This window comes from Papio anubis, chromosome 6, assembly GCF_008728515.1.
Source record: "Papio anubis isolate 15944 chromosome 6, Panubis1.0, whole genome shotgun sequence".
Lineage (NCBI taxonomy): Eukaryota > Metazoa > Chordata > Mammalia > Primates > Cercopithecidae > Papio > Papio anubis.
Genome location: NC_044981.1, coordinates 53,876,250 through 53,900,487, shown reverse-complemented (window position 1 = coordinate 53,900,487; position 24,238 = coordinate 53,876,250). Strand labels below are relative to the sequence as shown.

General features: G+C 35.7%; 1 protein-coding gene across 1 annotated transcript in view; it reads right to left on the bottom strand.

The window, feature by feature from the left end:
* The window catches only part of GFRAL (GDNF family receptor alpha like), an 81,669-nt gene extending 62,057 nt beyond the window's left edge, over positions 1-19,612 (bottom strand). Inside the window, exons 1-2 of the mRNA XM_021937485.2 lie at positions 19,198-19,612; positions 2,276-2,321 (exon numbers count right to left, since the gene is read on the bottom strand). Of these exons, the coding sequence (XP_021793177.2) occupies positions 2,276-2,297 (22 nt within the window). The 5' untranslated portion in view covers positions 2,298-2,321; positions 19,198-19,612. The remainder of the gene's footprint in view (positions 1-2,275; positions 2,322-19,197) is intronic.
* Between the last annotated feature and the right edge of the window lie 4,626 nt (positions 19,613-24,238).

The window sequence follows — 24,238 nt, the reverse complement described above, 5'->3', positions numbered from 1 at the left end:
CTGTGACAATATAGAGTGATCAGCTTCAAGTAAGGCCTTGAAATCTTTTTTTTTTAAATCTTACCTCTTTCCAAATCTCATCTTATAAGAAGAATCCAAGACAACTGATTGGACCATATGTACTACTTGCTGGGTCACTGCACTTGGAGATTAGGCCCATGGGTGTAGCTTGGTAACATTTTCCTTGCTGAGGGCTGGAGTGGAAATGGACATATCAGCTTTCTGTTTTCTCATGTGTTCATGGACAACCACATCTAGCCAAGCCCTTGTACTCTTTAGTTGGCAAGCCCAGAGAAAGAAAAAGACGACCCTTTTGATCCTAGCCCAAAGTTACTTGGTCAAATCCAGTTTTCCAAAGACCCAGAAATAGGAATTTGAAGTCATAAACTCAACTTATAAGAAAATGGTTATTAATGCCATTAATCATTATATCTTGTGAAAAGCCCCCTCAAGAATCTTATAAGTGATAACTTCCTGGATATATCAAAATTTCATCAGTACTTCAGAGTAATAATCACTTGGAAATACTACATGTTATCTTCCCCAATTATGTTTTACTTCCTTACACATTTTCAGTTTTTGGTTGAACAAGCTACTTAATAGATTATTTTATAGGATTTTCCACACCTTCTACTCAGACAAAATATTGACTCAGCTAAGAAAACCACCTCAATGATTTGGTCCACAAGAATCAGAAATATAACTTTACCTTTCCAAAATTTGCCTTATTCATTCCTGACTATGATTTGTGGTTTTATATTTAACCTAGGATTTTTCAAGAATTTTCCTGTAATGCTTAATGAAAAATAACTTCTATTTTTGGATAATGCTGCAAATTATATCACTCTTTTAAAGACGTATAGGACTCATTATCCTATTAAATGGTCTGAGTTTTTAAAATTCATTGTTTTCCACATTTCTTTGCCAACAGACATTTTCCTCATTATAAGACCTATTTAATGTCAAACAAGCATTCTAAAAAATATAATATGGGAAATGTTGGTACAACCTATCAAATAGTATAATTTTAGTTCTAACAATGTTAAGAAATTATTTCCCTCCTTCATGCAACCTGGCGTCAAGTTAATTTAGAAGTAAAAGATGAAAATAAGAGGCCATTGCCTTTTCAACTGAGGTCATAATGAGTCTGTAATGTATTTTGTGAGCTTCATTATGTTGCTGCCTGATCTATAAAAATTATAGTTTCCTATATTTCTCTTTACAACAAAAAAAGAACTTTAGAAATATTAACAATCTTTATAAAAATAAGAAAATATTTTAGGAATAATTACAAAAAGCGAAAGTCTGGAACAATGGAAGACTATTACTTAAACCAAAGAAAAACTGAAAATATATAAGGGATTTCTCTCCTTCTTAACTTGTTTCCTTGACTTGATATGACTCTCCTTTTATGTTCAGTACAATTTAAAGTAAACTTTGCTTTCCTGCCCACAAGTATGCCTTTATTCATCAAGTGTATATTAGTTTAAAGGTAAAATGTCATATTTTAAAAATTACTATCTAGCTACAATTACAATCATTCCTTTTCTGAATTCAGTTTATAGATTCTACCAAATGCTAAAGAAGCTATAAAATATTCTCCAGTCACACATCTAGCAAATACATTTCCATGGGTTCTGCATTAAATAAAAATAAATTATTTTTCACCAACATCTTATAATACATTCATCGGATCCAATACATGAGAAGTAAGTCCACACTTGAGTTCTAGATCATAAAAATTAATCAAAATATGAAGCATTTTGATATGGTGTTAATTTGTTTTATTTCACTAAATTACTTCTAGTTAGCAAATATTAACACTGTAGGTAAACTGAATGGTTTAAATTAATCTTATTTTTATTAATTTCAAAGCAAAATGAATAAAATAGATAATAGTTTGAAATTTTTCATCTTATAACTTGTAAAAAGATACTGGAAGGTTTTATTTCTAAAAGGTTCTAACACATGTGTGAATTCCATCAATCCTAATAAATAACTCAAAGTCATTGGGTTACTTTATACAATAAGACAGAAACAAGCTGAGAGATTAATGCAATTATCATATTCTGCATTATCCATAGAGTTAGAAATAAATGAGTAAAAGTGAGCATACATTTTTGCAACAGGAATAAACCATGGTAAAGCATAAATTTGTAATTTACTTGGTACTTCATATTATAAACTCCTGTTAAGCTTAAGTGTGATAGTGTTCAGTTTACAAAGAATTAGTATTATGAATAATTCAGATAAACCAGAGGCACCATTCACTTACCCAAGAAAATAAGCACTATCATGCTGGACAACTCACGGCTGTTCACCTGGAAAAAAAAGCAGATGTGTTTCTTCTGACAACTTTCTTAACAGTAACTGTACAGAATAAGGCTTCAGCCTCGGTGTTTGCTTCCTAAAGGCATTACCAGTTCAAGTCAGCTTCCTGGGTCATCATTTCCTCCCTAGTGTTTCCTAAGCTGTGAACTGTTCTAATTATATTCAAATTCAATTATTCTCCTGAGGGTGCTGGTCTTGGATAGTAGGATATTATGCCTCGGAGAAAGCCCATGAGCCAAATACTAAGAGAAATGATACATAATCTGCACATTCATGAAAAAGGTTTACTTTCCTTAACTAAAATACTACACTACTTAAAAGCCTCCCAAATATGACCCCAAATTTTCACAGACACTTGGGCATACTCAGTTTCCACTTTTTTAATTAGCCTCATTAAGGCAATTTCATGTCATTTGAGGAAACAGAAAAGCAGAAAAGGCATAATAGCCCTGGAAAATGTATGCGAAATCCAAGTTATACTAGAATTAGCCTGATATACCTCATACATACTGGGAAGCTGCTTCCCAAACTATGTTGTATTACATGTGCCACAAACCCCAGTATGCTTAAAAATTATGCCACTTCAGCTACAGTATCTAATATCCTTCAAATACAGCTACAGTGTTAAAAAAAAAAGAAAAAAAAAAAAAACTCTTCCCAGTGATGCAGAAATTCCATGTTCCACTGGAAAGTAATCATCTACATTTGTGCTCATCCCTTGACAACTATTTTTTTTCCTAGTTTCAATGAAGGGACTTATTTATCTTATGTCTTAGTTTGGCTATGACCTTCTTCATGTAAACCTACAGCATATCATCTTACTCGGGGTGCCATGAGACTTCTATTTTTAAATCACCTGGAAGCCTTTCTATAATGAACGCTCAAAAAAAATATAAAATGCTGCTTCAGCAAGAAATTAAGAAGATATAGGGATGGGAGAGAAGTATTTGTGCAGTTACACAACTGAGTTTTTGATTGCATATTGTTCATGTTTATTTTATGCTAGTAGAGAAGTTATACTATATTTCGTTTTCCGCAGGCGTAATGGAAAAACACAGACTCTAGAGTCCAACAAACAAAAATTATAACACTGCTTTTCTCTGTAGATCTAGATGAGGGACTTAACTTTGGAAGTTATTCACTCCTCTGTAAAATGTGTTGATTGTGTTAATGCTTGCTGTAATATAAAGTATGTATATGAGGGGCTTACATCACACAAAAAAAGGATTATATTACATTCACTGAATTAATTATTACATAACAGAATGATTATAATATCATAAAATTAATCAATCTTTTCTTCATTTCAAGGGATTGAGTCATTAAACTTTCCTAATGACTTCTACCAAGATAATTGTTCTTTTTGATATAAGCCAACTTAAAAGGACTTAAGCTAGGACAGACTTGGTTACTACCATAGTTGAAGAGTCCAGGGGAAGAATTAAATTTGGGCGTGTTTTAAACTGTTTTTTTCTGGGTCTAAGTTGTTTGTTTCCTCCTGTTTCTTAGCTGCATTCTTCTCTACCAGTTCTATTCCCAGAAAGGCTATTTCCTTCTGGTGGGAAGATGGCTGTGAAGTCCTTGGCAAACATCCTTCTCTCTCAGAAAGCAGAGTAGAAAGTGTGATTCTTTTCCTATTAAAGTTGCAGAATTAAGTTACATCAGTTCTAGATGTGTCAAGTGCCAATGAGTTTTACAAAAGGAACTTACCCCATGTCCAGTATCATAGATATAGGTTGTCAGTGGAGTTGGCCCTATTCAAAGCACAGAATCTGATGGTGCAGAAGGGGTGCATCATGAAGGAAAATTATGGTATTAGAAGAAGCAGCTGAAGGGATCTTGGGGCAGCAAAAACCACATACTTAGTAAAGCATCTAAGTACTGAGTTTAAGAACAAAAAACACAAGGAAAATAAACTTACGAAACAAAGGAAGAGAGTAACATATCTTTCTGTTCAAGGAAGGTGATATAATTATGATTTTCTAGAGTGCAGTGATACACAGATCCTGAATGTAAGACTCAGTGACTAGTGCTAATCTTTGCCAAACAAGTACAGCTGCTGAGGTCCATAACTTATAGGTATAGAAAGCACCTGTGGTCATATGGCTGCTTATCCAAAACAAAATAATATCAGCTGTATTACCATTGAATGCCTGTTCATTGAGCCATCAGTCCTCTTTGTGTATAGACTCCTTCTCAGAATAATATTTTAAGGGCAAAACATTTTTAAAAGAATATAAAGAAATTAAGTATGTTAAAACATACTTGTCAAAATGTTTTAAATTTGTGATAAAGTAATATATATGCTTTATCATTGCAGAAGTAAATATCAAGTAAGTCTAAAAATACTGTCGTTTCAGTGTAGTGATTATCATAGACCCTAATTTGAGAGAACTTCCACAAATAAAATGTTATATAACAATATCTGTAATTTCTATTAGGGACAAAGATAGCACAGGAAGTACTAAATTTCAATAAGTTGAGTAAACAGATAACACAATTTTACCCCAAGCAAATTATAGACACCTCAAATTAATAAAGCCCAATTTAATGTCAATGAAAATAATACTTTCATTTAAATGAAAGCTGCTATTGAATCAGAACATTTTAGAGATAGAATTATCAATTTTGATAGTTTCTAATTATAATGTGTGCCTGATTTTAAAATGTATTCTACATTTCAAGTAAAATGTTGTAATATATAAATGAAACAGAAGAAAGTACAGCTGCTCTGGTGGGAATTTTCACGAGTAGTCCTAAGCTCTACTTATTGGGCTTTGTAAGCACATCCACAGCTGCTACTGAGGCATCCAAAGGCTCTGAAATTCCCATTCAAAATTCCCTAAATTGATGTAATTGCTTTTGATAAACTTTGTTTTAGCTAACGTATCATTCTCATGACAGTTAAATGCACTAGATCTCACACCTTGGCAAAAGACATGTAATATTTACTAAAAGACTTTTGTGTCAAAGACTCTACAAAAACAAAAATGAGGAACAGACACTAGTTGCATGAATTGGATAAACTAGAATACAAATTAAGCTACATAAAAAAAGAGAAAAAAAGAAAAAATATTAAATAAAACTCTGATAAATCAGTAAAAAACACTTCATATTAAAGGGCATTTCTTTTTGGAACATAAAGTTGTTTAAATCTTTTGTTCAATGACATTCGACTTCCTCCAATCACCTTTGCATTGCCACTATATCTGTCTACTTAAAACTTTTGTAGCATGCTACTGTCTGGAGGAGTCTTTTCAGATCTAGCCAACCTAAAATTGACATTTCTGAAAAGAATACATACATATGTCATGAGTTTCTTGGCTAAAAGATCTGTAAACAGAGTTCTCAGACACCGAGTAATAAAAACAGACATGATGCAGTATTTTTTGGAGAAATTTAAAAATACTCTTGCGGTTTTTTATTGGAGGACTGCACCAAAATAATAAAATAATAATAATAATAATTAGGTTTACTTGATCACCTCACCATAACTTGCCCATCAAACTCCTCACTAACAGCCTGATGAGGTGTGGCCAGGAGTGGAGGGACAAGGCAGCCAAAATCGGGAGAAGCTGAGAAACCACAAGGAGGCAAGACTCTGAGGTTTGTTCTGCGGACTTCAGATGGACTAACATTACTGAGACTCAGTGGATGAAGAGGAAAATATAAGTGCTAATTATGGGTGGCCTTTTATGCTTCACCAAGAAGACTAACAGAAGAAAGAGAGGCTTTTGGTGAGTTCCAAAAGGGAGTAACCTGGTTGGGTTTTGAAAAATTGCTTAAGCAATGCTATGGAAGATGGTTTGGAAACAAGGTAAATTGCCTGTCACGAAGCTATGTCAGTAGTTTAGGGGAGAATGACAAGGGCTGAACTAAAAGTAGCAATGATGAAGAGAAAATGGCAGGTACAAGAAATGTCAGAATTTAAAATTTCCAGGATCTGGAGACCAGTTGAGATGATGGGCAGGTTTAGAAGGAGTAGGAATGAATTCTTACTTTTGTTTTGTGTGACTTGGTGTTGGTTGTCACCATTTATCAAGGCACAAGGCTCACAATTCAGTGCTCTATATACAAAATCATTCAATCCACTGATTAAGTTAAAAACTATGATTAAACAGCCATTCCTTTGGCTCATGTCATCATTTGGGAAGACAGGCTGTCTGTCTTCAAGAGAACAAAAACAGCTCTAAAAAATAAGATTGGATTGCCTTAGAGGATTAGTATTAAGTTCTGGCCCTCAATCTAGCAGGAAATCAAGAATGGATTCATTTATTATTTATTTTTTAAACAATCATATTAATGGAAGTATTAATGATATCACCAATTTATTTACTTATTAAAAAAAAAAAAAGCTAAATGCTAGCCACTATCTTAACGTAGGTATGCTAACATAAAAATGGCAGGTAAAAATGTTTAAAGAGGATTAGTTCCATAATTCATTCTATATAGCCTGAATATTTAATGGTATCGGATTAGAATAAATCGCATGTATCCCTCTTCATGATAAGAAGGTATATGTCATATTCTTTCTTTTTTGGGTAAATTAATATACTCAATCATATCAGTCCAATTTGGCTGAGACAGTGCTCTCCCCTTTCAGCTAAAATTGAGCAAGTCTCCGTGGTTGTGTTTTGTTGATGGTTGTGTTACTCTATTAGTTGGGTCTGATTTTCAGAAGTTTGTTACATCTCTAAGACCATAATTAAAATGAACTATTAAAAAGCATTCTTAACTCCTTTAAATTCCAAACTCGTTTGCTGCTCTCTGTTTCCCATTTTATGTTACTATTATAGTGCACATTCTAATTATCACCGTGAAAAGACGTTATGTACCTGCTGATTCAGCAAGGTTATTACTAAATGAAGGAAGACCAACATCTTACCAGATCACCTCAAAACATTATACATTTGTATTCACATTTAATGTTTTAGTCCTCTTTTTTATAGAAGGTAGTAACCTTTGAATTGTGGCCAGACACTGCCAACATTGTCTTTCAGAGAGATGACTTAACGGAGGTAGTGTATGGTCCTGCTGAATTCCAGATTGGGCAATTTTGTAAGGCCAGTCCTCTCAATGATACACTGGAAAGGGGCTCTGGACATTCCATGGGGGAGATGTCTAACAGTAACATAAAAGGATTGTTAATAAGTTGCTAAGGCTACCGAAAACAGATCTATAACTGTTATAATGATCTTTTCCTTTTCAAAATAGTTTTTAAATTGTAAAGTTTTGGTACTTACATATATAGCATTTGGAAAATATAAGAAACAAAAGTAGCCAGGTGCAGTGGCTTACGCCTGTAACCCTGGCACTTTGGGAGGCTGAGGCAGGTGGATCACCTGAGCTCAGGACTTCGAGACCAGCCTGGCCAACATGGTGAAACTCTGTCTCTACTAAAAATACAAAAATTAGCTGGGCACGGTGGTGCATGCCTGTAATCCCAGTTTCTCGGGAGGCTGAGGCAGGAGAATCGCTTGAACCCAGGAGGCGGAGGTTTCAGTGAGCCGAGATCGTGCCATTATACTCCATCCTGGGCGACAAGAGTGAAACTCAAAAAAAAAGAAAAGAGAAAAAAAAAAAGAAAGCAAGCAAGCAAGAAAGAGAAAGAGAGAAAGAGAGAGAGAGAGAGAAAGAGAGAAAGAGAGAAAAGAAAGAAAGAGAAAGAAAGAGAGAGAAAGAGAGAGAAAGAGAAAGGAAAGAGAGAGAAAGAGAGAGAGAAAGAGAGAAAGAAAGAAAGAGAGAGAAAGAAAGAAAAGAAAGAAAAAAAAAAGAAAGAAAAGAAAGAAAGAAAGAAAGAAAGAAAGAAAGAAAGAAAGAAAGAAAGAAAGAAAGAAAGAAAGAAAGAAAAGTATTTGTATTTAAGATACCCAGATGTATCTACTGTTACTTGGTGATGAACTTTCTTTAAACTGTTTTCCTTAGACGGATGTCAGCAACATGGCAGAACAGGAAGCCCCAAAAATTCCCAGTACCACAAATGAATGAACATCCACCACCTCTGAGAGAAAGTCAGAAATAAGTTGAGAGACTCCTGCCTAGCAGGCAAGAAAGAAAACATGCATGGCCGGGCGAGGTGGCTCACGCCTTTAATCCCAGCACTTTGGGAGGCCGAGGCTGGTGGATTATTTGAGTCCAGGAGTTCTAGATCAGCCTGGATAACATAATGAAACCCCGTCTCTACCAAAAATACAAAAATTAGTTGGGAATGGTGGTGCGCATCTGTAGTCACAGCTACTCAGGAGACTGAGGCAGGACAATCACATGAACCAGGGAGGCGGAGGCTGCAGTGAACTGAGATTGTGCCACTGCACTCTAGCCTGTGCAACAGAACGAGACTCTGTTTCAAAAAAAAAAAAAAAAAATCCAAATAAACAAAACCCAAACATGCACTTCAAATGGGTAGACAAATCTGAGGCATACTTGAGCATGGACCCGTTTCCAGGTACTTCACCATATAACTGAAATCACTAACACTCAGATTCTCCCTGTGGAGAAGACTGGGACCTCACATATAGCACCCTAGTTATAAGGTGCCCAACAGTTTGGCTCTTTAATTCACCAACTCTGAGAGTTAGAGAATTAGGCTTACACAAGTTTATTTAGACCACAGGAAAAAAGTGGCAGTTTTATATGTGTGTGCAAGCACTTTTTCAGGGGCTTTAATACTGTGAATTAGCACAGAGACAGGACTCAAAAGTACCACTACCTGTTTCTCCCTGGAAGGTTTACAGCATACTCCCCTAGTGGCTACTTGATAGTCTGGTTTCTAACTAACACCATCTGAGAGTTAAAGGGGCAAGCAAAAAGTAGCTCTCTAACAGCCTGAGCAGCAGCTTAGCACTTCCTGAGACTCTTCCTCCAGCTCAACTTGGCAATAATCCTAGTTCTCCCAATTCTCTCTGGAAGGAGTGTGTTCACCCACAAAATGCTCTAACTTTTACAGCATTTACCAGAAATACTATATCCCAAAACTTCTGGCTCTAAGAGCAGAAGAGACTAGGCATCTACAAGTCTCCCTAGATCACAGAACAAAGAGGTGGTTTTAAACAGGCATGCAAACTCTTCCAGGAGCAATATCTCTTGGGAGCAGTATAGAACAGGGGCTAGAATGCACAGCTCCTTTTGTTTGTTTGTTTGTTTTTTGTTTTCTCTCTAGCAGCTTACTGCACACTCATCCAGTGACAACTAGACAGCTTAACCTCCAGCTTGCATCAGGGAGCTAACAATGCAGACTAATAGTAGCTCTCAGGTAGACTAAGCAGAAAGTTGGCATGTCCCCAGCCTATTTTTCCTAGAAAGAGTTTGTTCACACACCAAGTGTCACAACTTCTATAGGTCTATTTATTTCTTCCATTATTTTACAGTCTACCTATTCTTGAAAAGAGTTTGTTCACAAATTAAGTGTCACGACTCTATAGTTCCCACCCAAAGGACTGAATTCTTAACAGGCTTGGGAGTGGTGGGGCTTTGCATTCCTAACTTACTCTAGATCGCAGATAACAAAGACATAGACAAACAATGGCTCCACTTCCAAAAGCTATGTTCCCAGAATCAAAAAGTGTGGCCTGAACACAAATACAGGCAGTTTCCATAGAACCTCTCCCTGGCTTCGTGCAGAGAGAATGGAGAAATAACACCTGCACCCAACTTCAACATGAGGATAGAAGGAACTGGAACACACATCTAACACTCGCATTAGAAATTTCTGGCCACGCCACATTTTGAAAGTCTGGCCTCTATCTTACAGTTCACAGAGTATTGATAGGACATGGCATATCCCAATCTCCTGGGAGTCACCAATAACAGAAACAGTGGCCTGGACAAACACAAAGCTTTGAGAAGCACGTTAAAATTTTTTGTCAAATGGACTAGTGGTACTTTTCTTCTACACAGGTCCTGTTTGATAAGACTGGGAAAGGCAGCTGTCTTATCCAATGTGCAGAAAACAACACAGAGTCAAGGAAACTAAAGAAACAAGAAATATATATTTCAAATAAAGAGCAAAATAAATGTTCAAAAATTGACCCAAGTGAATGAAAGAGATGTAATTTACCTAACAGAGAATTTAAAATGATTATAAAGACTGTCACTAAGGTCCAGAGAGAAATGCAAAAACAAACTGAGAACTTTAACAAACAGAAAGTACATAAAAGTATCAATCAAATCTTAGAGCTGAAGAATATTAAGCTAAACTGAAAAAATCAACAGAAAGGTTCACCCGCAAATGAGATTAAGCAGAAGTAAAACATCAATGAACTCAAAGACAAGTCACTGGAAATCATCCAATCTGAGTAGCAAAAAGGAAAAAGAATGAAAAAGAACGAATACATCTTAAGAGACATACTGACACCCTCAATCAGAGCAATATACACATTATAGGTGTTTAGAAGGAGGAGAGAGAGACAAGCACAGAACATATTCAAAATATAATGGCAGAAAATTTCCCAGTACCGGGGAATAAAATAGAAAGCCAGATACAGGAATCCCAAAGAATACCAAATAAAATGAATCCAGATAAATCCACACCAAGTACCTATATATCATGAAATACTGTGAAGCCATAAAACAGAACAAAATCATGTCTTTTTCAGCAACATGGATAGGCTACGGGAAGGTATTATCCTATGCAAATTAACACAGAAACAGAAAAACAAATATTGCACGTTCTTTCACATAAGTAGGAGCTAAACATTAGGTACACACAGACATAAATACAGAAACAATTGACACCGTGTGCTCCAAAAAGGGAAAAGGAAGGGTCCAAGAGCTAAAAAAAAACACTTCCTATTAGATACTATGTTCACTATCTGAGTGGTGGGATCAACAGAAGCACAACACCACACAATATGTCCCTGCAGCAAATCTGCACATGTATCCCTGAATCTAAAATTTTAAAAAGGAAAAGAAACCCACATCAAGGCACATCATAACAAAACTGTCAAAACTTAAAGGTAGAGTATGGAAAGCAGTAAGGGAGAACTGAATTGTCACATTTAAGAGAACTCTGATAAAACTATCAGCAAAATTCTCAGCATTAACCTTGAAAGCTCAAGGGAGTAGGATAATATATTCAAAATTCTGAAAGAAAAAACCTGCCAATCAAGAATAGTATACCTAGCAAACCTGTCTTTAAATAATGAAGGCTGTTAAAGACTTTCTCAGAGAAACAAAGGCTGAGTTTGTCACCATTATAACTGCGTTATAAGAAATGCTAAAGGGAGTTCTTCAAGCTGAAGGAAAAGAATGCAAAATGTAAAATAGAAACATGAAAACATGTGAAGGTATAAAATGGACTGGTAAAATTAATGGCATTTTTCAAATCCAAAAGATTCTAAAATTGTAATGATGGCAAACACATCAAGGATTTCTCTAGTATAAGGGTTAAAAGGCAAAATTCTTAAAAGCAACTTCAGCTACAATAATTTGTTAAGTATACATATGATTAAAAGATGTAAAGAATTACACCAAAAACATTAAATTTAGAAGGAGGAGAGTAAAAATACAGACTTTGTGTAAGTGATCAAACTTAAGTTATTATCAACTTGGCATAGCTTGTTATAGGTATAAGATGATTTATGTAACCACAAAGTATGAGCCTATAATAGATACACAAAATATTTTGAAAAATTCAAAACATATCACTACAAAAAGCAAACAAATCCCAAATAAAGAAAACAAGAGATAAGGAAAAAAATGTAGGATCTAGAAAACAACTTGAAAACAATAAAATGGAAGTAGCAAGTTCTCATCTATGAATAATTACTTTAAAGGTTAATGGATTAAATTCTGTAGTCAAAAGACATACAGTACCATGATACATACCAAACAAGATCCAACTATATGGACCTACAGAAGACTTATCTTACCTTAAAGGACACTCACAAGTTGAAACTGAAGTGATGGAAAATGATATTCCAGGCAAATAAAAGAGAGCAGGGGTAGCTATATTTATTTCACACCAAATAAACTTTAGGTTAAAAAAAAAACTGTAAAAAGGGATAAAGAAGGTCAGTATATTATAAAAAAAAGATCAATGAATCAAGATAATATAACAATTGTAAATACATATGTGCCCAACACGGAAGCACCTAAATATATAAACCAAAGATTAAGAGATCTGAAAAGAGACATAAGTGCAGCACAATAATAGTAAGTAATTTTAATATCCCACTTCCAACAACAGAACTACTAACTAGACAAAAAATTAATAACAAAATATTAGACTTGAACTATACTTATACCAATGGAGTTAACAGACATATGCAGAACATTTCATCCAACAGCAACAATATATACATTTTTCTCAATTATACATGTAACATTCCCTAGGATAAATCGATAGACCACAAAACACATCTTAACAAATATCAGAAGATCAATATTATATCAAATATCTTTCTCAATCACAAAGGTATGACGCTAGAAATCAATAACAGGAGGAACCAAGAAAAATTAGCAAATATATGCAAATTAAATGACATGCTCCCGAAAAACTATTGATTCAAAGAGGAAATTTAAAAATTAATTTTAAAAATATTTAAAGAAAAATGAAAATACAACATACTAAAATTCATGAGATTCAGCAAAAGTGTTTCTAAGAGGAATGTTTGTAATACTAAATGCCTACATCAAAAGAGAGGGTGAAAGGGAGAGATTTTATATAAACAACTTAATGTTATCTCTCAAGGAATTAGTAAAAGAAGAACAATCTAAGCCTAAAGTTAGTGGAAGAAAAGAAACATTTCAGAGCAAAAATCAATGAAACAGAAATTAGAAAACCAATACAAGAGATCAATAAAGCTAAGGGTTGGTCTTCCAAAAAGACAAACAAAATTGACAAACCTTAGCTAAATTAACTACGGCAGAATAGAGGTGGTTCAGATGAACTAAATCAGAAATGAAAAACGATATCACAATTGATAATACAAAAATACAAAGGATCTTATGAGACCACGATGAACAATTATATGCCAACAAATTGGACAATGGAGAGGAAATAGATAAACGCTTTGATACATAACCTTCCAAGATCAAATCATGAAATTAGGAATATAAACGGAACAGTAATGAGCAAGGAAATTAAATCAGTAATGAAAAGTCTGCCATCAAGGAACAGCCCAGGAAAAGATATTTTCATAAACGTATTCTACCCACATTTAAAGAAGAACTAATAATAATTATTTCCATACTCTTCGAAAAATTGAAGAGAAGGAAACACTTCCACAATCATTTTGTAAGGCCAACATTAGCCTGAGACCAAAGTCAGACTAAGAAACTAACAGAAAAGAAAATTACAGATCAGTATTACTGATGAATATGGATGCAAAAATCCTCAACAAAATACCAAAAACTATATTCAACAGTACATTAAAAGGATCATTCACCATGGTCAAATGGAATTTATTCCTGGGATGCAAGAATGGCTTACCATATGCAAATCAAGTGGGGATTGTTAATGGGTGCAAAAATATAGTTAGATAAAATGAATAAGACCTAGTATTTAATAGCAAAACAGGATGACTACAGTCAATAATAATTCATTGTATATTTTAAATAACTAAAAGAATGAAAGTGAAATTCCCTAACACAAAGAAATGATAAATGCTTGAGGTAATGAATACTCCAAATACCCTGATGTGATTATTAAACATCATATGCCTGTATCAGAACATTGCATGTACTCCAGGAAAATACATACATATTGTGTACTCATAATAATTATAAATAATATTTTTTAGATTCACTCTGCTTCTAGGTCTACAGATGTGGTTTTCTACCTATCACAAAATAAATTCATGGAAGTAAAAAACAATTAAAAATGTGATTCACCATAGTAACAGAATGAAGAATAAAAACAATATAATCACCTCAATAGATGAAGAAAAATCATTTGAAATAATTTAACATCCTTTCATGATAAACTTTTGAAAATCAGTTATAGAAGGAATATTTCTCAACACAACAAAGACCATATATAACAAGCCTACAGTGAACATCATACTCAGCAGTGAAAAGTTAAAGTCTTTTGGATCAGGAGCAAGACATGTCTGCTTTCATCAATTATGTTCAACATAGTACTGGAGGTCCTAGTCAAAACAACTAGGTAAGAAAAAGCATTCAAATAGAAAAAGAAGAAATGAAATTGTTTGCTGATGACATGATCTTATATATAGAAAACCCTATAAGACTCCACCAAAAATAATTGTTAAATTAACAAATTTAGTGAATTTGAGGAATACAATATCAACTTACAAAATCAATATTATTTCCATACACTAACAATATACAACCTGAGAAATTAAAAAAAAAAAATCCCATTTACAATAGTATCTTACGCACACACACACACTCACTCACTCATTTAGAAGTAATCAATGGAATATGATAGAAATAAACCCACATAACTATGGTTAGTTGACGCACACACACACGTAGGAGTAAATTCAACCAAGGAAATTAAAGTTCCATATACTAAAAACTATAAAACACTGTTGAAAAAACCTGAAGATGACACAAATAAATGAAAAGCTAGTCCATGCTCATGGATTAGAACAATTAATATTGTTAAAACGGTCATACTACCCAAAGCAGATTCAACGTAATCCCTATGAAAATTCCAATGCATTTTTCACTGAAATAAAAAATTGTAAAATATGTATGAAACTACAAATAGCCACAAATAAAAATCTTGAGAAAAAATAATGCTGCAGATATCACAGTATCAGACATTAAAACACATTACAAAGCCAGCAGCATGGTACTGGCATAAACCAGACATATCAATCAATGGAATATGATAGAAAGCCCAGAAATAAACTCACATACCTATGGTCAATTAAATTTTCATAAAGATAACAAGATCAAACCATGGGGAAATGACAGACTTTTCAATAAATGTTGTTGGGAAAACTGGATATGCACACACAGAAGAATCAAAATGAACACTTATTTCAGCCCTTGCACAAGAATCAACTCAAAATGGATTAAAGACTTAATATAACATAAGACTTGAAACTATAAAACTACTAGAAGAAAACATATGGGGAAATCATCATGACCTGGGTATGAGCAGAGATTTCTTGACCCCAAAAGCACAGACAATAGCAGCAAAAATAGACAAATGGTATTGCATCAAACTAAAAAGCTTCTGCAGGAAGAAAAGGAAATAGTTAACAGGCTAAAGAGGCAACCCACAGATTGGGAGAAAATATTTGCAAATTACGCATTAGATAAAAGGCTAATATCTAAAATATGCATGGAACTCAAACTCCTCAATAATAAGAAAACAAATGATCCTATTAAAAATGGGCAGAGGACTTAAATAGACATTTCTCAAAAGAAAACATAAAAGTGGTTAAAAGATACATGAAAAAATGCTCAACATCTCTAATCATCAAAGAAATGCTAATTAGGCCGGGCGCGGTGGCTCAAGCCTGTAATCCCAGCACTTTGGGAGGCCGAGATGGGCGGATCACGAGGTCAGGAGATCGAGACCATCCTGGCTAACACGGTGAAACCCCGTCTCTACTAAGAAATACAAAAAATAGCCGGGCGAGGTGGCAGCGCCTGTAGTCCCAGCTACTCGGGAGGCTGAGGCCGGAGAATGGCGTGAACCCGGGAGGCGGACCTTGCAGTGAGCTGAGATCCGGCCACTGCACTCCAGCCTGGGCGACAGCGCGAGACTCCGTCTCAAAAAAAGAAATGCTAATTAAATCACAATGAAATATTATCTTATACCTGATAGACTGGCTATTATCAAAAAGATGAAAACTAACAAGTGTTGATGAGGATGTGGAGAAGAGGGAACTCTTGCACATTGTTGATGGTATTGTAAATTAGTACAGTTATTTTGGAAAACAGTATGAATGTTACTAAAAAACTAAAATTACTACACAGTCCAGCAATTCCACTTTTGAGTATATAGTCAAAGGAATTAATATCAGTATGTCAACAAGATGTCTGAACTCCCACATTCACTGCAGCATTATTAACAATAGCCAATATTTGAAAATAACTTAAGTGCCCACCAACAGATGAATGGATTTTGGCAATATGGTATATATAAACAATGGAATACCATTCAGCCTTTGAAAGGCAGGAAATTTTGTCATTTATGACAACATGGATGAACTTAGAGGACATTATGCTAAATGAAATAAGTCAGACACAAAACAACAAATACTGCATGATCTCACTTACATGTGTAATTTAAAAAGGCAAACTGATAGAAATACAGAGTACAGTGATGGCTACCAAAGGCTATTACACTACATTGTAACTAAATGTAGTTAAAAAATAATATACTTTATATTTCAAAATAGCTACAAGAATGGATTTTAAATGCTCTCACCAAGAAGAAAAGATAAGCATTTGAGATGACAGATATGTTAATTAGCCTGATTTGATCATTCCACAAGGTATGTTTGCATCAAAATGTAACATTGTATCCCGTGAATAAATACAATCACTATTTGTCTATTAAAGATAAAATATTACTGAAGAAAAACAAAAGATAGGCTAATTCCCCTTGAGGAGGGGTACTGAATACCACAGCAAGTGTGTATAGTAGTGATTCATCTAGCTGTTTCCCAAAGGGACCAACTGCCAGAATTTGGGCAATGGTAGTATCAGCATATGGATAAGAAGAACACCTAGATCTATTGTGGAATCTTAAAAAAAATTCAAAAATGTTTTACTTCCATTTATTTATTAGATTTTTAAAGCATAATTTTTATATTTGTATACACATTTGGACATTAAAATGTAAATAGCCTCTTTATTATTCTTCTTGCAAAATCAAGAAACTAAAAAAAGTTCACCATGATATGACTACATATGTGTAAGCAATACTAATATTTGGCTACATTTCTTAGATTTTTGCCATATATACATATGCACCATATATATCATTTTTGAATGCAGAGATAGTACAGGATTATTTGTTCATTAATTATAGATGAAAATAATGTGAACAAAGGCCTGGTGAAAGTTAACAACAATTCTGAGTTTCCAGCTGACTATTTCCCCCAAACTTCCACATTTACTTACTGGATTTAAAGTGTTAATAGATATATTTTTTAAGAAAACAGACCCTCCAAATTCTAAGTGTTAAAGCAGAAATTCAAGTGACTCAAATTCTGTGAAAAGAATATAAACATTATATCCATGTAACAATACGTTTTTTGTGTCAAAATTACTCAGTTGTAAATGTGGTACATATATACCACGGAATACTATGCAGCCATAAAAAGAAACAAGAGCATGTCCTTTGCAGGGACATGGATGGATCTAGAAGCTGTTATCCTCAGCAAACTAACACAGGAACAGAAAACCAAACACTGCATGTTCTCACTTACATGAGGAAGCTGAATGATGAGAACACATGGTCACATGAGAGGTAACAATATAAACATACACTAGGGCGAGTCGGTGGGGCAAGGGGAAGGAGAGTATCAGGAGGAAGAACTAATGAATGCTCAGCTTAGTACCTTAGTGATGGGTTGATCTGCGCGGCAAACCACCATGCCACACGTTTACCCATGTAACAAACCTGCACATCCTGCACATGTACCCCAGAACTTAAAAGTTGATGAAGAAAACAAGAATTATTCAGTTGTCTTTTGTGATTATACAAATAACCTATAAAAATAGTTAAAAAATAAAAAGAAAATTATAAATAATAAATTGAAAACATGCAATTAGCCTTCTAAAGATAAATGATGTAATATTTGATATATAGCTTTCAAATTTTTCTAGACATATTTGTAAACATATACCATATGTATCCTATACTGCTATACTCTACATAGTGTTCTGTAATTTGGTTTGCTCTCTTACCAATGCCCACAAAGACCTCTCCATGTCCGTATGTAAATAAGGAAACTGTCATATTGACATCTACCCAGTGTTCTATTATAATGCTTTAAACTTTATTTAACCCAGTATTTATTCGTTTATTCGATAAATATTTATTGAACACCTATTACATACCAGGCCCAGTTTTTGCTTTAGAGACATGTATTAAGCCATCCTTGTATTGCTATAAAGAAATATCTGAGACTGAGTAATTTATAAGAAAAGAGATTTAATTGGCTCATGGTTCTGCCAGCTGCACAACAAGCATAGGGACATGCGCTTCTGAGGGAGGGTCTCAGAGAGCTTTTACCCATGGTGAAAAATGAAGCAAGAGCAGGTACTTCAGATGGCAAAAGCAGGAGCAAGTGAGAGGAAGTTCAGGGGAGGTGCCACATAGTTTTAAACAACCAGATCTCGTGAAAAGTCAGAGCCAGAGCTCTCTTCTCACCAAAGGGATGGCCCAAGCCATTCATGAGGGATCTACCCCATGATCCACATACCTCCCACCAGACCCCATCTCCAACACAGGGAATTACATTTCAACATGAAATTTAGGTGGGAACAAATATCCAAGATATATTAGATAGATAATAAAAGAGCTCCTCTTTTGGAGTTTATATTCTAGGTGATTAATGCAAGCATTAAAAAAAAGTAAATACTATCTATATCAGGTATCTGTAACTTCAAGGAAAAGCATAAGGCAAGGCAAAGAAGATAAGATATAATGGAGTTGTGCGGTTAAGAATGACTATTTTACAATGGTCGAGTAAGTAAAGCAACTGCAGAAACAAGACACTCAGAATAAGTAATGAGAGATTACAGCTAGAGAGAAGAACGATTGCAAAAGCCTTGAGATTAAGTATATGCTTGATGTGTTCACAGACTAGCTATTGGGCCACTGTGGCTGGGCAGAATGGGCAAAGGGCAGAATGGATAGGGGCCAGAGAGGCTGTGGGGACGGATGCTATGGGAATTTACAGGGATATAGTAAGGACTTCAGTTTTTTACCTGAATAAAATAAGGACCCCTTGTGTGCCTGCAATTGGTGGGTTCTTGGTCTCCCTGACTTCAAGAATGAAGCCACATACCCTCGCAGTGAGAGTTACATTTCTTAAAGATGGTGTGTCGGGAGTTTCTTCCTTCAGACGTTCAGATGTGTCTGGAGCTCCTTCTTTCTGGTGGGTTCGTGGTCTTGCTGACAGGACTGAAGGTGCAGACCTTCACAGTGAGTGTTACAGCTCATAAAGGCAGCATGGACCTGAAGACTGAGCAACAACAAGATTTATTGCAAATAGTGAAACACCTACCCTTCCACAGCCTGGAAGGGAACCCAAGCACTGCCACTGACTGGCTTGGGCAGCCTGCTTTTATTCCCTTATCCGGCCCCACCCACATCCTGCTGATTGGTCCATTTTACAGAGAGCTGATTGGTCCGTTTTGACAGGGTGCTGATTGATGCATTTACAATCCTTTAGGTAGACACTGCTAGATCTAAAAGTTCTCCAAGTCCCCACTAGGTTAGCTAGATACAGAGTACCCATTGGTGTATTTACAAACCTTGAGCTAGACACAGAGTGCTGACTGGTACACATACAATCATCCAGCTAGATATAAAAGTTCTCCAAGTCCCCATCCAGCTCAGGAGCCCAGCTGGCTTCACCTAGTGGATCCTGCACCGGGCTGCGGCAGAGCTGCCCGCCAGTTCCCAGCCGTCGCCTGCATTCCTCAACTCTTGGGCGGGCGGTCGATGGGACCTGGCGCCAGGGAGCAGGGGGCGGCGCCCGTCGGGGAGGCTCTGGCCACGCCAGAGCCCAACGTGGAGGGGGGCGCTCAGACATGGCGGGCTGCAGGTCCCGAGCCTGCGCTGCGGGAAGGCGGCTGAGGCTCCGCGAAAAGTCGAGCACAGCGCTGTCGGGCCAGCACTGCTGGGGGACCTGGTGCACCCTCTGCAGCTGCTGGCCCAAGTGCTAAGCCCCCCACTGCCTTGAGCGGGGCCACTGGCCAGCCGCTTCGTGTGCGGGGGCCCGCCGAGCCCGTGCCCGCATCCGCCGGAACTCGCACGGGCGCTCCGGAACTCGCACTGGCCAGCAAGCGCTCCTCGCAGCCCTGGTTCCCGCCCGCGCCTCTCGCTCCACACCTCCCCGCAAGCAGAGGGAGGGGGCTCCAGCTTCAGCCAGTCCAGAGAGGGGCTCTCAGGGTGCCGTGGCGGGCTGAAGGGCTCCTCAGGCACAGCCAGAGTGGACGCCGAGGGCAATGAAGTGCTGTGAGGGCTGCTAGCACATTGTCACCTCTTACTTGGAGAGTATTGAGTAGTGACAGTTTTGTTGACATTTTTAAGGGGTTTTAATTGCTTTCTTGTTGAGAATAAACCATAGAGAATTAAGGTGAAAGTAGGAAACCTAGTTGGGAGGCTAGCAGGGTGCATTGAAATATAAGATCACGAAGATATTGAAAAAAACAGAAATGACTGAAGTGAAAGGGGAAATCCATAAGAACAGAGCATCCTAGAAGCCAAGTAAGGAAAGTGTTTCAGGGAGAAGGGAGTAATTAACTACAAATAACTCAAGTAAAATGAGGACAAAATACTGATATAACAATGTGGAGGTCCCACGTGACCATAATAAAACAAATATATGTGGGATTTAGTGAGGAAGACCTAGATGAAGTGGATTCAGGATCAAATTGAAACAGAGGAATTTCTGATCACAGCTAGTTTCTCTTTCAAGGGAATTTGCTGTGAAGAACAACAGAGAATTGAGGCAGTATCTGGTGAGAGATGTGAGGTCAACAGAGAAATGCTGGAAATACTAGGTTATACTTGTTCCATACCTAAAGCACTTTTCTGACTAAAACTAAAAATCAAATTAGTTTTTAAGTCACATCTATAATATAACTTTTGCTGTTTGCTATCATCTGTCTTTCTCTAAATTAGAAGTCCTTGCCACAGACCAGCTTTCTCCTTCCCTGTAGTTTTTCTCTCTCATCTAAATCTGTCTGATGCTTTTACAGGAATTAATACAATATTATTTCATTTTTTTTTCTTTTAAGAAATTTAAAATTTTGAGAGGGAGTCTCTCTGTGTTGCCCAGGCTGGTCTCAAACTCCAAGTCCTCCTTTGGGAGGTCCTCCTGCCTAGATTTCTCAAAGTACTGGGTTTGTAGACATGGGCCACGGCTCCCAGACTGCTATATTATTTTTAAGCAGATCACCTTACCTTCATTTTAATCCCTTTCCTTAAAGGACTTTGTCTATTTAATGGAATAATCTTTAAAACTTTTCCAATGGCTTTTTTTCTTTTTCTTCTTCTATAGATTTCTAAATAAATTTAACTTTTTGGTTGATGTAAAGTCGATCTCCAATGCATAATTTACAAATAGTTGACTTACTACAAATAGAATTTAACATTACTGATATTTGTACCTGATGCCTTCCAATTTAATCTGACCTTACATTCATTAAGATACTTAGAAAAAAAAATTCCTTTTGAGGGTCATCCTATTGCCTATTTTGCACAGTACTACTTTCCTCTCCTTGTATTCCTCCCCGTTTTATTCTATTTGCATTTCTCTCCATATTTCCCATTCATCAGTTTTTTTTTCTGTTGCTGTGTGTAAATTGCCCCCCAAAACTTATGTACCTTAAAACAACAATAATGATTTACTATCATTCATGCTGTCTGTGGATTTGGAATTTGAGAATGGCTCGGTCAGATGATTCTGGCTCAGGGAGTCTTTTGAGGTTTCAATCAGACAATTATTTCAAAGGGATGATCTTGAAAGCCTTTTCTCCACTTGTCTGGTGCCTGAATTGGGAGGCCTTGAACCTCTGAGACCCCTTGAACATAATCTCAGTGTCTATGTAATTTCTCCACTTGATCTACCCAGTAGACTTTAGGATAGCTGAGCTTCTTGCAAATAAGCTCAGGGTTTCCATGGCACATGTTCCAAGAAAGAGTCAAATGAAAGCCATTATTTACTTGTGTGTATTAGCCTTTGAAATCATCCAGTATCACTCCTACTGCAATCTGTTGATCGAGGCAATTACAAAGTTTCATTTGTTTTCAAGGGAGGGGACATCGACCTCACCTCCAGATGGAGGAGTGTCAATATAGCATGGTAAAAACAGCTTGTGGAATTAGATATACATTGGTGTAGCCATCTTTGAAAGATACAATCTGCCACACCTCTCAAGCACCAATCTCCTTCTTCCTTGATTCATGTTTCTCACTCTAATTATGCTCTTACACTTCAACATAATCTCCAGTCTCGTATGATTTTCTTATTCTCTAATCATCTCCTGACTTTACTTCCTTGCCTTCTAGTCTGACCCTCTGTCTAGGAATTTCTTCCCACTCTTCAGTACCCTCAGATGCGTGTCCCTTGTGATCCTTAAGTACTCGAAATATAGTCTGCCCTCAGTAAATGTGGCCTCTGTATCCACAGATTCAGCCAACTGTGGATCAAAAACAATTTTTTTTTAAAAAAAAGGCATCTGTTACTGAGCATGTACATGTATTTTTTATTGTCATTATTCCCTAAATAATACAACTGTTTCCATAGGCGTTGGGTATTATAAGTACTTTAGAGATGACTTAAATTATAAAGAGGGGGTTATATGCAAATATTATGCCATTTTATATAAGGCACCTGAGCGTTTGTGAATTTAGGTATCCATAGGGAGTCCTGGAACTAATTCCTCATGGATGCCAAGGGACAACTGTATGTCAATTTCCAAGTTTAATTATCTCTCCTTCTGCAGTACTGAATCATACTGAAAAAAAAATTGCGTTACTGAGTTTTTTGGCTTTATTATTAGCATTATTTTAAATTCTGTTCTTAATCAGTGTATTGACACTGCCCAACAGTACTTCCTCAACTAGTTACAAATATTCTCTGTTCCTAGGATGGCTATTACAAACACTTTGCCACGTTTATGAAATCATCGTTTCAAATTCTCTGTTATTAGCAGAAAATTCAGCTGCTGCTAACAGAAATTTCTCTTATTATCTGACCTAATCCTTCCAACATTTAATTTTTAAAATTCTATGTTTTAGTTCATTTATTTTTATAATTTTAAAAAACAGTAAGAACATATAATACTCCACATTTTTGTCTTTTATTGATATAGCTGCTTTCCATCCATTGTGTTTAAAGTCTTCTCTTTTTTTGTTATTTTTAAGTTAGTAATGTCACTTCAGTTTTGATTTTATTCTAAATCTATTATTATTTAAGATCACAGTCTTAACTTTTTAGGTTGACATTGATTTATACTAACATTATTTATACATACTATATGTCAACAATGGATCTAAGTGTTTAATACATATGAGTCATTTATTCCTAAAAAAAAAAAAAAAAAACACTGATGATGTAGAAACTATTATTTTCCTAATATTACTGAAAATTAAGCTGAGGTAGAGAGAAGATAACTAACTTTCCCAGATCACAAAACTAGGATAACTAGAGTTCATGTTCACAACCACAGTATGATACTTCTTCAGTTTTTACACAATGTTATTAAATTATTATTAAGTTGGCTTATAATATCTCTACTTTCCGGGCTTTACCAAGGTTTTCTGAGTGGCCAAATTATTAATTATTATAAATGTATAACAGTTTAAGAAGAAATTGTATATTCTTATTTTGTAGGCTACGAAGTATAGTATATATGTGATAGATACACATACATTCTTATTTTAGTTTGATATATTACTTTCTGCAATAACTATATGCTCGTTACCTGATAATTTGCATTTTATCAAGGTATTTTAGTTTTATATTGTTTGTGTTTTGTTAATATGATTTTAAGTTTATAAAAGTTTGTCACCATGGATTGTACATTTATCCTTATTTAATGTCCCTCTTTGTCATGTTTTCACCTTAAATTTTACTTTGTCTAATGACAATAATATCTGACTTTATTTTTGCTTTCACTTCCCTGGGACATCTTTGTGCTTAATTTTAGTTTTATTTTTTCCTAATCACCTTAAATACACTTTTTATAAACAATGTATGGTTGGAATTTATTTTATTAGGGTTATTCAATCCAT